Raw genomic sequence first — 12,033 nt, 5'->3', positions numbered from 1 at the left:
CCACTGGGCAGTGGTCTGTAAATATTTGCTGAGTGAATGGATGGTTGGATGGGTCTAATTCACCATCAGGATTATGTAGGCATGTGTTTCCGAAAGGGAAACTACTGGCCTAGGTTAGCCCACCTCCCAGCAGTTCCAAGAGACATGACTTCATTGAGTCCAAGGCTTCATGGAGCAGGTCGGAGACTGGGGTGCCTCCGCCTCAAACAGGAAATACCACCTGCCTGGCTGAGAGGTAGGCTCAGTCTGGAGACACAGACCAAAAAGACAGGGCACCAGCTGGGGGCCAGGGACAGAACAGGTGTGAGCCTGACCTCCAGGGAGGCCCATCCCAAGGCTACCAGCCCAGCTTGGCAGAGAGAAGGGGGAAGGTCTCCCATCACTTTGTGTCACTTTGGGCACTTTTTCAAAGGCAGAGGTCCCTGGGTGCCCTGAGCCTCGTGGAACCTCTTTGATCCTCAAGAAGGAAGATCATGTGGATTTTACAAGGGTTCTTTGACATGTGAGGGGCATTGGCCTTGTATCAAAGAGGGCTGCGGAGTGGAGGAAAGAGATTCAAGTGTGCTGGGGGCTGAGAGGCGGGTGGTGGAGAGAAAGCAGCCTGAACAAGAAAGACTTGACTTATGCGGTCCAAGCCAAACCCAAACCTGCCCCAAACCCAGGGAAACGGGTGTTTGGTCTGTAGCAGCTTGGCCTCCAAGTGCCTGGCTGCCTTCCAGTTTTTCCAGTCACAGGGGGAGGAAGCTCTGCGGAATATGAGACAGAAGCAGAGTGTTGGGCACAGAAAAAGCATGGAATCCAACATGTCTACATTCAACCCTAGCCGTGCCAGCTCAGAGCTGTGGGTCACTGGTGTGCAGCTAAGCTGCTCTGAGTTTTCATGTAGGGACATGTGGGGAGGCCTAAAAGGGCTGATTGCTTACTTGTTCATTCACTTGGGTTTCAACAACTTTTGATTGAGTGCCTACTATGTGCCAGCCAGTCATTGGCTCAATCCTTAGTTATTAACTGCCCGTTAAGCACCAGATGTTGTTCCAGATGCAGAGAAACTGCAGTGATGAACAATTCAGACCAAGCTCCATGATCTCGTGGAGTTTATATTTTAGCTCTGGGGAGGTAGAAACCAGATAAAGATCAAAGAAACAAATTTCATCTCATGATAGGAACTATGAGGGAAATAATGTAGCTAGGAACAAGGAAGGCTGCTTTAAAGGGAGCTGTCAAGCGAGGTCTCTGAGGAGGTGAGAGATGAACTGAGTTCTGAATGACAGGGAGCCTATTGTTGAAGACCTGGGGAGGGGACAACAGGAACAGCAGGTACTAGTAGGCCCCCAGGTGGGAGAGAGGGTGGCATGTTAGAGAAATAGAAAACAGGTCCAGGGGGCAAAGTAGGGTCAGGCGAGGAGATGGTGGGAGTGGGTGGGGCTGTGGTGAAGCAGGACTAGGAGTTGGGGTTTGGTTCTAAACTCAGGAGGGAGCCGGGGATGAGTTTTAAGCAGAGGAGTGGCACAAGTGAACTTAATTTAAAAAAAAAAAAAAAACGATCACTCTGGATGCTAGAAGGGAGAGGGATTGCCTTTGGCACAGTTACACCTTGGGGGCCAGTTGGGTGGCAGCTATGGCAGGTATGCAGGCTGGAGATGATGCATCTCGGTCAAGGGTGGCCATGGTAGAGATGGAGGAGAGAGGGTAGATTGGGGCCATGGTTTGGAGGCACAGCCGACAGCCTTGCTGATGGAATGCATGTCGGTGCTAATGGAGCAAAGGGTCAAAGTTGACTCCTAGGCCCTTTCTGGAGTGCTGGCAGGGATGCCAGTGGTGGGATGCCAGTGCTGAAATGGGGGTGACTAGAACAGGGAGCAGGAATTGTGTGCTCTAAGGAGAATTAAGAGAGCTCGTTTTGTCCACATCAAGTTTGAGGTGCCTGTGAGACCTCTCTGTAGGAGCATCACTTCTGTGGCTGGGGGAAGTTCTGAGCTTGCAAGAGATCAAGAGAAGAATAAGAAATCCTACTTAAGACCCTAAGAGATAGGGATAGCCAGGAAGGGTCTGGGCGCTGCACAGTGGCCCCCCCTTGTGCTGATCAAATCATACAACATACAGAAAGCACCAAATACCATGCCAGGCAGTGTGGACCATGAGTGATTCTGAGCATGGGACCTCGACATGGACCATGGCACCTAGGTTGCATTCCCAGTAGGGGTCCCCCTACTCCCAGTGGGCTCACTAGTCCTTCTCCCATCTCCTTTGCCATCACAACTATTATCCAGCAGACTCATTCGGAACATGAGCTCTGGAGTCCAACCACCTGGATTCAAATTCTGGCCTTGCTACACCCACTAGCTGAGTGGCTTTTGGCAAGCTACTCAACCTCTCTGTGCTCAAGTTTTCTAGCCTGCAAATGATAATAGCAACAGTACTTAACTCATAAGGTGGAAGTGAGGCTGGAGTTGATAAATGCTCTGCAAGCAGCAGAGCACCTTGTTCACAGTAATGACACAGTGACAGTTAGCTGTCATCATTCTGACAGCTGCAGCCACTACTGACCAGCATTCACCAAGCACTATGCCAGACCCTGTTTTATCTAATTTCATAGTCATAAAAACCCCAGGAGGTTGAGATAGTACAGTGAGGAAGTGGAGGCCTGGAATGGTGTGTGGTCCCACAGCTAGAAGGTGATTCTGCCCAAGCCATGATCTTGGCCAGCCTCACCTGCAGACAGAGGCGATGGCCTGTGACCATGGCAGGAGGTGCATGATGGCACCATTACTTCCAGGGCTCCTATGGCCTGGTCCAGGGCCTAAGAACTTGGCCCTCTCACAGGTGCATCCCCTGAGTAAATCCACCAGGCCAGGGGCTGCCCTGTCTCCTGTGGTTCCTCTTTGACTTTCCTTTTTAACTTGCCCCAGGAGCTCCTTTGGTGCGAAGCCTCAGGGGAAGAGCCTAGGTGGTTCTGCTGGGCAGGTGCCACTTCAGGTGGGGGCCAGGTTCTGGGGGACCAAGGTTTCCAGGACTCACTCACCTCTACCTGAGCATGGGCGGCTGGTCCTTGCTGTGGGAGCAGCACACAGCCCCTGCCTCAGTCCCCTCAGGCAGAGGAGAAGGGGAGCATAAAGAAGCTTCTCCCACCTGGAAAATGCTCTCCAGGATTGGGGGCCTCCAGGAGCCCTTGTCAGGAAAGGCATTGCAGCCACTGAGGCCAGGGAGGCACAGAAACAGGTGGATAAAGGCATGGGTCTGGAGTCAGAGTGCTCTGGCTTCAAATCCTGACTCTAATATGTGGTAGTCATGTGACCCCAGGAAAGTTTTTAAAACTCTCTGAGTCTCATCTCTAAAGTGTGGGTGAATTAACATCATCTCTTTGAGCAGTTTGAGAAAATGCATGTGAAGCGTCTAGCGCAACAACTGTCTATAAGGAAAGTGTAACAGAGAAGAGGTTGGTCCAATCTCCATATATCCTCTTGGAAGGACACCTCAGGAGGCAGTTTCTATGGAAGTTGTCTGGGGATGGAAGAAATAATGATGCTTTCAGGTAACTGGTAATTTCTTAATCTTAAGAAGGGATGTCCTTGTTAAAGCTAAGGATAAATGGGGCAGAATCCTGAGCCCCCAGCCTAGCGGAGTGATGAAGTGAAGCAGGTTATGGGGGCCCCAGTCAAGGACACTGAGCTACACAGTGTAAGGGAAAGGGGGAGTGCTGCTGGCAGTTTGGGGGCACTCAGCCTTGCGCTTGAGTTGTAATAAAGCAGCTTCTCCCCAGTAGGGGTCTTTTGGGATTTCCCTTTCCCTAGAGGCTGAATGGCCCTGGGGAGGGAGGATATGGACAGAACCCCATTGCCAAGGACTCCAGAGCTCCTAGACATCCAGGATTGTGCACTGGAGTTGGTCTGAATGTGCAGGGGGCAGGGAATGGTATGATGCAGCTTTCCCTCCATCCCTACTGGAAATTTGTGAGTCACTGGAGAGTTAACAGACATCAAAGGAAGCTGAGGGATAGTTTTCTAAAATTATAGTTAATTGAGGAAATTTCAGCAGAACTTAAAGACGATCATAAATAAAGTCATAAACTTGGAAAGGCAACTATCAGCCTAACACACCTGCACCCTAGAATATACATGACTTAGTGGCAATGGAGAATGCCCATTGCTGGAGAAGGAGAAAGTGTAAATTAATATTTTAGGAGTATGGTGTCAGCTGAAGGTTATATTTTACGACTCTGAAGTTGTAACTGTGAAATACGATGCCTTGTTGAAAGTGTGGGAAAATCTCCAAACAACTTTTACAGCCTCTTCAATCAAAACAGGATGGTGCAGAAACGGGGTGTCAGAGGAGCCTTAGAGGCAGGGAGAACTCCAGCATCCATGGGGCCATCTTCAGAGTAGACTGTGCCTCTGGCCAGAGAGGCATATAAGCTCCTGAGTCATCAGTTCCAGCACAGTCTAGGAGTCACTGACTAAAACTGGGAAGTTCGGATATTTCGGGATGGCTTGCCAAATGCCATCAAGCAGGGAGTATTACTGAACCAGACATGGGTCTGCTTGCCTGACACACAGCAAAGCCAATCTACTGACATGGGATGGTGGTGAAGGAAAGTACAGTGTTTATTGCAAGGCCAAGCAAGGAGAATGGGCTACTCTTGTTAAAAGACCTGAACTCCCTGATGGCTTTCAAGGAAGGGTTTTTAAAGGCCAGGGAAGGGAGAGGGTCACAGGGTACCCAATCAGCTCATGGACATTGTTCTGATTGGTTGGAGGTGAGGTAACCAGTGGTAGTTTGGGGGTCAATATCATCAACCTCTGGTTCCAGGCTATCTGGGGTCTACTTGCTGGTGATCAGCATGCAGCTAGCTTCTTTCACCTGCTAAGGGTTTTGATATCTGCAAAACAACTCGAGGATATGGCTCTAGCCTTCGAGGAGGAACTAAAAGTCCTTGACTTTGTTTTATGACTAAACTGTTGTGATTTTGACTTGCCTGAATATTTTCCTTTGTTTCTGCATTTTCTCACTTTCCTGATTAAAGTTACTCTTTGGAATTCAAGGCAGGCCTAGGAGGCTACAGCTTTTTCAGAAACATGAGGCAGGCCAGACGGGGCCGGGGTTGGGTGGGAGGGGTAGGGTGCACAAGGAAAAGTCTGTCCGTAAGAAGATTCTGCAGGGTTCTGCTCAGTTTCAGGAGGTGTGATCTAGTCTAGGGGAGCAGTCCTGGGCCAGAGAGACTCAGCAGAGGTCCTGGCCTGGCCACCTACTGCATCACCTCAGAAAGTGACTGAACCTTTCTGAGCTTCAGTTTCATTTATTTGTTTAACAGATATTTATTGGGTGCCTGCCATCCACTAGGAAATGTGATAGATGCTGGGGATAGAACAGACATGGCCCCTGCCCTCATGGAGTTTACTGTCTAGATACTTAACTACATTACATCATCAATCCGTTAGTTAATTATGGGGAAAGTATGGTGATGCTGGGAAAGTATATGATGGGGAGAAGGGATTTTCTGTTTCTGGAAAGATCCTTGAGGAAGTGACACTTAGACTGGGATCTAAAGGCTGAGGAGGGGCCAGTCAGGCCCAAGGAGATAAGGAAGAAGGCTCCAGAACAAGGAAGTAGTGCTTTCAAAGGTCTTGGGCAGGGAGATGCTTGGTGCCTTAGAAGAGCTGGGAGGAGCCCAGGGTGGTTATGGGAAGTGGGTGGGGAGAGGCGGGTATGACGCCAGGCCCTGTGAGATTCTTGTCAACCCCCAGATAATCTGCTCATTCCTGGGTGACAGTGGAGTTGTTGAAGGTTCCTACAGAGGGGCGTGGCATCATCAGGTCTGTACTTTTTGGGATCCACTGTCTGAAGAATGGGTGAGGTGGAACAGGAAGGATGCTCAGAGACAGAAGGGAGGTTTCACAACCAGACTTGGACCATGGTGTGGCTTAGAGTAGAGCAGGTGCAATGAAGGCAGGAGACTGATTAAAGAGCCCTTAGAAGGACGGACAAGCTTTGGTCCCTGGTTGAGAGTGGGGTTCAGGGTGGTTGAGGGTGTCCCCCAGCCTCTGGGTAAAGCACGGGTTGAGCAGTGTTGACATCCTCCCTCTAAGACAGGAAGCTCCGGAAGAAGGCTGAGCTTAGTGGGAGGCGAGAACAGGGAGGGTATTGGTCAGGTTGGGCTGAGAATAGCATGGGATATCTAGTTGGGTTCCTAAGTCCAGAACTAGACAGGACAACGTGGAGTCATTACCTCTCTCTCATGACCTGCCCCCACCCCAGCCTCCCTTGCTGCTGTATTGTCATCTAGATGTGCAGACCGTGGAGACCCCTGCACACATGGTGGTTGGCCCCTCTCACAGTCCCTGCTCCCTGGACACGGCTCCCTCCCTTTCCCACCCAAGGACTTCCCCTCCCCTCTGTCCGACTGCTCCTTCTCAGCCTCCTTTCAGGTGCCTTTGCTCCTGCCTGCTGCCTCTGTCCCCAGCCTTCCCTGCTCTGGGAGCCAGGTCCCTTTTCATCCTGCCCACTTCTGGCCTCTCAGGCTCCAGGCCCACGTGCTTAGCCACCTGCCACCTTCTCTCACACTCATACTCAGCACGTGGGCAGGGAAGGGGCCATCACCATCCCCTGTTGCTGTCATCATCAGCCCTGTTGCCTGGTTAGAAATCTTGTATCCTCTTTCCCTCCTGCTCTCCTTCCCAGGCCACTCCCTATGAAGGTCACTCACATCCTCTGGCTTCTCCCCTGCCTGGCTCTTGAATCTCTTCGGTTCCTTCCCTTCTGTCCCACAGCTGTGAGTTCAGGCTCTGACAACACCTTCTTCAGCATTCTCCTCGCTGTCCTCTCCTCTACCTGCCACCCTCGCCACCCCACTAATCACAGCACCATCACACGGGCACCAGAGTCGTCTTCCTAAAGCTGACCTGGGCTTTTACTCCCTACAGAAAACTGTGCAGGTCTCCCAGACACCTGCGGGCAGAATCCCCCCTTTCATCAAGGCCGTCAGGGCCTTTCTGAGCTGACCCCTCCCTTTGCATGTCAACTCCTGCATCCTGCACCTTCCTCCGAGAGAAAGAAAGCTGGCCATTCCCCAAGCACGCGGCACACATTCAGGCCCCTGTGCCTCCCAATGCCTTGGTTTTTGTCCCCCTCCACACTCCTACTCCTCTTTCAAGGTCCAGGCTAAGTGTCCCTTCTTTTACCATGATTTTCCTAACGTTCAGTGCAGCCAAGATGAAGCCATTGTGGCTAGGAGTGTAGACACCTCCACCTGGTGTGGACAGTGCCAGCGCGGGACTGTTGCCGCCGGCGGGCGCGGTGCTTGCTGGGAGAGATATTGACAAATCTCCCGCTTGCCGGCTCCTGTAGCTTATCTCCTTGGTAATGGTCACCGCGAAGTTATTTACATCAGAGGGAAACAAACTCTGCCTTGGATGTCTGACTTCATAGGCTCCTGCCAGAGAGACTCCCAGGGTGGAAATACAGTGCAGCTCGATACAACAAACAAACAGCACTGGCAAACTCGATTTAGAGCCAGGCACGGCGCACCTGCCTTCCCTCCCTCCCTCCTTCGCGGGACCTGGGAACCTGGATTGGAGGTAGCAAAAGAGAAAGGGAAGGCGTTGAGAAAGGACACTAGAACCGCGCCCTTTCCTTGGCATCCGAGGCCCTTCACAGTGCAGCTCTCACCTCCCTGCCCAGCCCAGCTCTGCCATCTGTGCCCTGACCTTTGAGTTCAGGCAACCCTAAGTCCCTAAATGCCACACACAGCCCTGCATCTGCCTTGCCCTTGCCTTTCCTCTGCCCGGGACACCCTCTCCCCCGAGTCTTACCAGCCAGTCATCTCTCAACTCAAGTAGATTGGCCAGCCCAGCATTCAAAACGCCACCAGATGCCGACTCCCTCTCACTGGTGCCACCTGGTCCGAGACACTGTCATCTTTTTTCCAAATCATCGCAGTAGCCTCGACAAGCCCCTTGCTTCTGCCCTCTTCCTCTTTGGTGTATTGTCTACACAGCAGCTCAGGGGATCCTACAAATCAGAGCACGCATCTGCTCAGAACCTTCCACTGGCTTCTCATCTCTCTAAAGTAAAAGCCCAAGCTGGGAGTTCCCACTGTGCTGCAGTGTGTTAAGAATCTAGCATGTCTCTGCAGCAGCTTGGGTAGCTGCTGAGGTATAGGTTCCGTCCCTGGCCTGCCTCAGTGGGTTAAGGATCCAGTGTTGCCACAGCTGTGGTGTAGGACCCAGCTGTGGCTCGGATTTAGTCCCTGGCCTGGGAACTTCTATATGCCGTGGGTGCGGCCAAAAAAAAAAAAAAAGAGCCCAGACCTTGTCCCCACCACTCTCCTCCTTACTCCCACTGCTCCAGCCCATGAGTCTCTTGATGCTTTTCAGCAGCAGCAGGCCTCTGCACACCATGGCCTTTGCATTTGCTGTTCCATCTGGAATGCTCTTCCCCCAGATAACTACCTGGCTCGTGCTCTCTCCTTCCTTCAGGTCTTGGCTCAGATATCACCTTCTCAGTGAGGCCTTCCCTGACCCCCCTTTCTGCAGTGTCCATGCCCCCATTTCCAGTGCAGGATACTCCCCATCCTTCTGCATCTGGCACCACCTCATTGCCCACAGGGTTTACTTATTTGTCTTGGGTATTATTTCTTTCCCTCTGACTGAGATATAAGCTCCATGAAGGTTGGGATTTTCTTTTCTTTTATCTGCAAATGAATCCCTAGCACCTAGAACAGTGTCTGACACATAGTAGGCACTCAGTAAATGTTTGTTGAATGAATGAATGAGTATCTCAGCACAAATGTTGCCTCCTCTGTGAAGCCTTCCTAAGTCTCATATGCTATTATTGGGCCTTAGCACTTTGGCTATATCAGTTCCGAGGAGCCACTCGGAACTGCCTGGCTACCCTCACTCTGAGAAACAACAGGGTGGGATGAAATTAAGCTTTTCAAGATGTGGTGCATGTCCTGTTTGGCACATAGTAGGTGCTCAGTTAATGAGCATGGGCGGGAAACATAAGTTCCTACTGAGTGAGGCCCCTTCATTTCCATGCTCATACATCCTTAAGAGCTGGCATTTGGAAATGGGCTCATTCTCTTGAAACAGACCTTGACCCTGTAAAGTGACAATAGTAAGAACAGTTCAGGGCCACTGAGTGACAGTAGTTAAGAATAGTTCAGGGCCACTGAATAAGCTCGCTTTCATCTCCATCCCATCCTGTCTCTGTGTATCCAGATGTCAACTCCTTCTCTCCACTGGGATGTCACCTGCACACAGCCTTGGAGTCCAAAACTGAACTCCCCATTGCCTTCCACACCACAAGGTGCCCCTGTCCCGGGTCCCCTGCCTCAGGAAGTGGCACCTTTCATCCATCCAGACGCTCATGCCTAAAGCCTGGAATTCCTCCCTCCTGACGGCTAGTCCTGGAGACCCTATTTCCTAACCAGCTCTCCACCAGGTCCTTTTCCCACCCTTCCCATGGCATCAGCTCGGACCTCACCGGGACTTCACCTCACCTGGTGACTCTGCGCTACCAAGAGCATCCTGCCTGCTCCCCCCACTCAAACCTTGTCTATGCCACAGGCACAGGGATCTTTCTAAAATGCAAATTTAATCATATTTCCTCGCTGCCTTTGATCCTCAAGATGAAGCAGAAGGAGAAGTTGGCATTGGTCAGGCATCTAGCACAGCCAGTCACATTAATGATCCCATTCAGTTGTCACAAGAAACTGTTGTACAGAGAAGCAGAATGATGCTTAGAGAAATAAATCACACAGCTGGCAAATTGTGGAAGCTAAATTCAAATCTAGACTTTCCTGACCCTAAAATATATTTTCTTTTCAATATAGTGCACTGCTTCCAATCATTTTGGGCCCAGTGTTCTCTGTTGTGTGTCTCCTATATTTGCATTGCCATCGCCCATCATTCCTCTCTGTTCATTCTGATAGGCCACCTAGAACTACTTATCTTAGATATGCCTTGTGCTTTTGTGCTTCCATGCCTGTGACCTTTGGTTCTCTTTTCTCGTAAACACCTTTCCATTTCTTCTCTATCTAGTGAACTCCTATTCATCCTTCAAAACCCAGCTCTAATGGCACCTCCTCTGTTCAGGCATCAAAACCCAGCTCTAATGGCACCTTCCCAAATTGACTCACCCAAGCAAAGTAACATACTGCTTTATCTCTCTCCTCAAAGTGTGAATTATACTCCTGAGACACAAGAGTGTGTTTGGTTAAGAGCATAGGCCCTGAAATCAGACTGTTGGGCTTAAAATATCAGCTCCTTTAATCACTACAAGCCCATTTTTGGCAAATAACTGAATCTCTTTGTGCCTTGCTTTCCTTACCTGTAAAATGGGAATGATACTTCATATGGTGATAGTTTGAATTACAAGAGATAGAAAGTTAGGATAGTGCCTGATGCGGTATAAGTGCTCAGTAACTAGTAGCTTTGATTGTTGTTTCTCTGCTGCCTCTGATACACCTTTGAACCCTGATAGTGTGTTTCTCCTTTCTTCGCAATTCATCCTGCATCTCTAATACAGCATGTGCTAAGTGGATTATAATCGCTAACTCGCATACAAACTCCAGGAGGGCAGAATTAGGAAATTTGGATAACTTCCGCTAGGTCACCCAGCTGGAAGCTGCAGCGGAGGGATTCACACTGATGTCTGCAGTGATTGAAAAGCCAGTGCCTTTAACTCTTCTATGTCAGACCATGTTCCTGGGATCACTGTTTCTGAATATCTGGTAACAGCTGGAACTCAGGCTGGAGTGGTGGCATTACACCAGGATGTGCCACCAGGATGACCAAGACATGGTCCCTGCCCTGGGATTCCCAGCAAGTTCAGATCTTAGAATGACAGATAGATATGTGACAGGGCATTCGAACAGTGGGAAGTATCATGTTTGAAGTCACACATGTTGTTGTGGGAGCACAGAGGAGAGAGAAGTCACTAAAACCTTGGGGTAATGAGGCTTTACCAAGAGGTGGCATTGGAGGTGGGTCTCAAAGCATGACTTGCTGTGGACAAGAGGCATCCTGAGCGGAGGAATGGTATTAACAAAGGACAGGAGGGCTGAGCACACGCACAGCACTAGAACCAAGCTAGCCTGGCCCAAGGGACAGGAGGAAAGATGGCAGAGGGCCAGCCAGGCTGTGAAGAGCCTGGAATGCCCTGTGAGTTTTGCCTCAGGGAGCTGTGTTGAGTTTTTGTTCTATTCTATCACTTCTGAGTTTACTAAGATCTGGTGGGAGGAAACATCTTATTCACTACAGTCGTGACCACGAAAATAACTGTGACAGCTAATTTCTCCTTCCTTCCTGGTCATTGCAGAACAGTGTGGTGTAGTAGTTAAGAAAGTGCTCTAAAGGGCAGAGTTCAATTTCCAGCTCGTTGGCTGTGTGACCTCGGGCAGGTTCCTTAACCTCTCTGTGCCTTGGTTTCCTCATCTGTTTAATGAGAACGGTAATAAATAAAATCCTCAGAACAGGGCCTGCCACATGATGAGGGCTTTGGAAGTATTTGATGTCATTATTAGGAAGCCAGTTCAGACTAGGGTCTCAGCGCATCCTGTCTGTGCGTCGTGTTCCAGGACCCCCTCTGCTTCTCAGGGGTGAAACGTATGATGAGTACCAGAGCCTGGAAACCGGATTGACTCACATGAGCCTCTTGTCTCTGCCACAGCGGACGATGCGTGCGGCGGGACCCTGCGGGGCCAGAGCGGTATCATCTCCAGCCCACACTTCCCCGCGGAGTACCACAACAACGCCGACTGCACCTGGACCATCCTGGCTGAGCTGGGGGACACTATCGCGCTGGTGTTTATTGACTTCCAGCTGGAGGACGGTTACGACTTTCTGGAAGTCACGGGGACCGAAGGCTCCTCCCTCTGGTAAGCACACTGTGTTCCCGCCCGTCTCCTGCAACTGTGGCTCAGTTGTACTGTGCCTGGAACTGCAGCCAGAAGTCCCTTTGGCACTTCCTAGGCCCACTGTTGGAGAGTTTCCTCTCATTGTGATGAGAAATCACTGCGTAGTCCTAGAGCTGGGG

The 12,033-nt window shown here is 50.6% G+C and overlaps 1 protein-coding gene across 1 annotated transcript in view; it reads left to right on the top strand.

The window, feature by feature from the left end:
• The window catches only part of CSMD2 (CUB and Sushi multiple domains 2), a 646,642-nt gene that overhangs the window by 224,705 nt on the left and 409,904 nt on the right, over positions 1 to 12,033 (top strand). Inside the window, 1 exon segment of the mRNA XM_021095859.1 lies at positions 11,668 to 11,875. Within this exon segment, the coding sequence (XP_020951518.1) occupies positions 11,668 to 11,875 (208 nt within the window).

The sequence above is a fragment of the Sus scrofa genome, chromosome 6 (assembly GCF_000003025.6).
Source record: "Sus scrofa isolate TJ Tabasco breed Duroc chromosome 6, Sscrofa11.1, whole genome shotgun sequence".
Taxonomy (NCBI): Eukaryota; Metazoa; Chordata; class Mammalia; order Artiodactyla; family Suidae; genus Sus; species Sus scrofa.
This window is presented reverse-complemented; position numbering and strand designations above follow the sequence as displayed.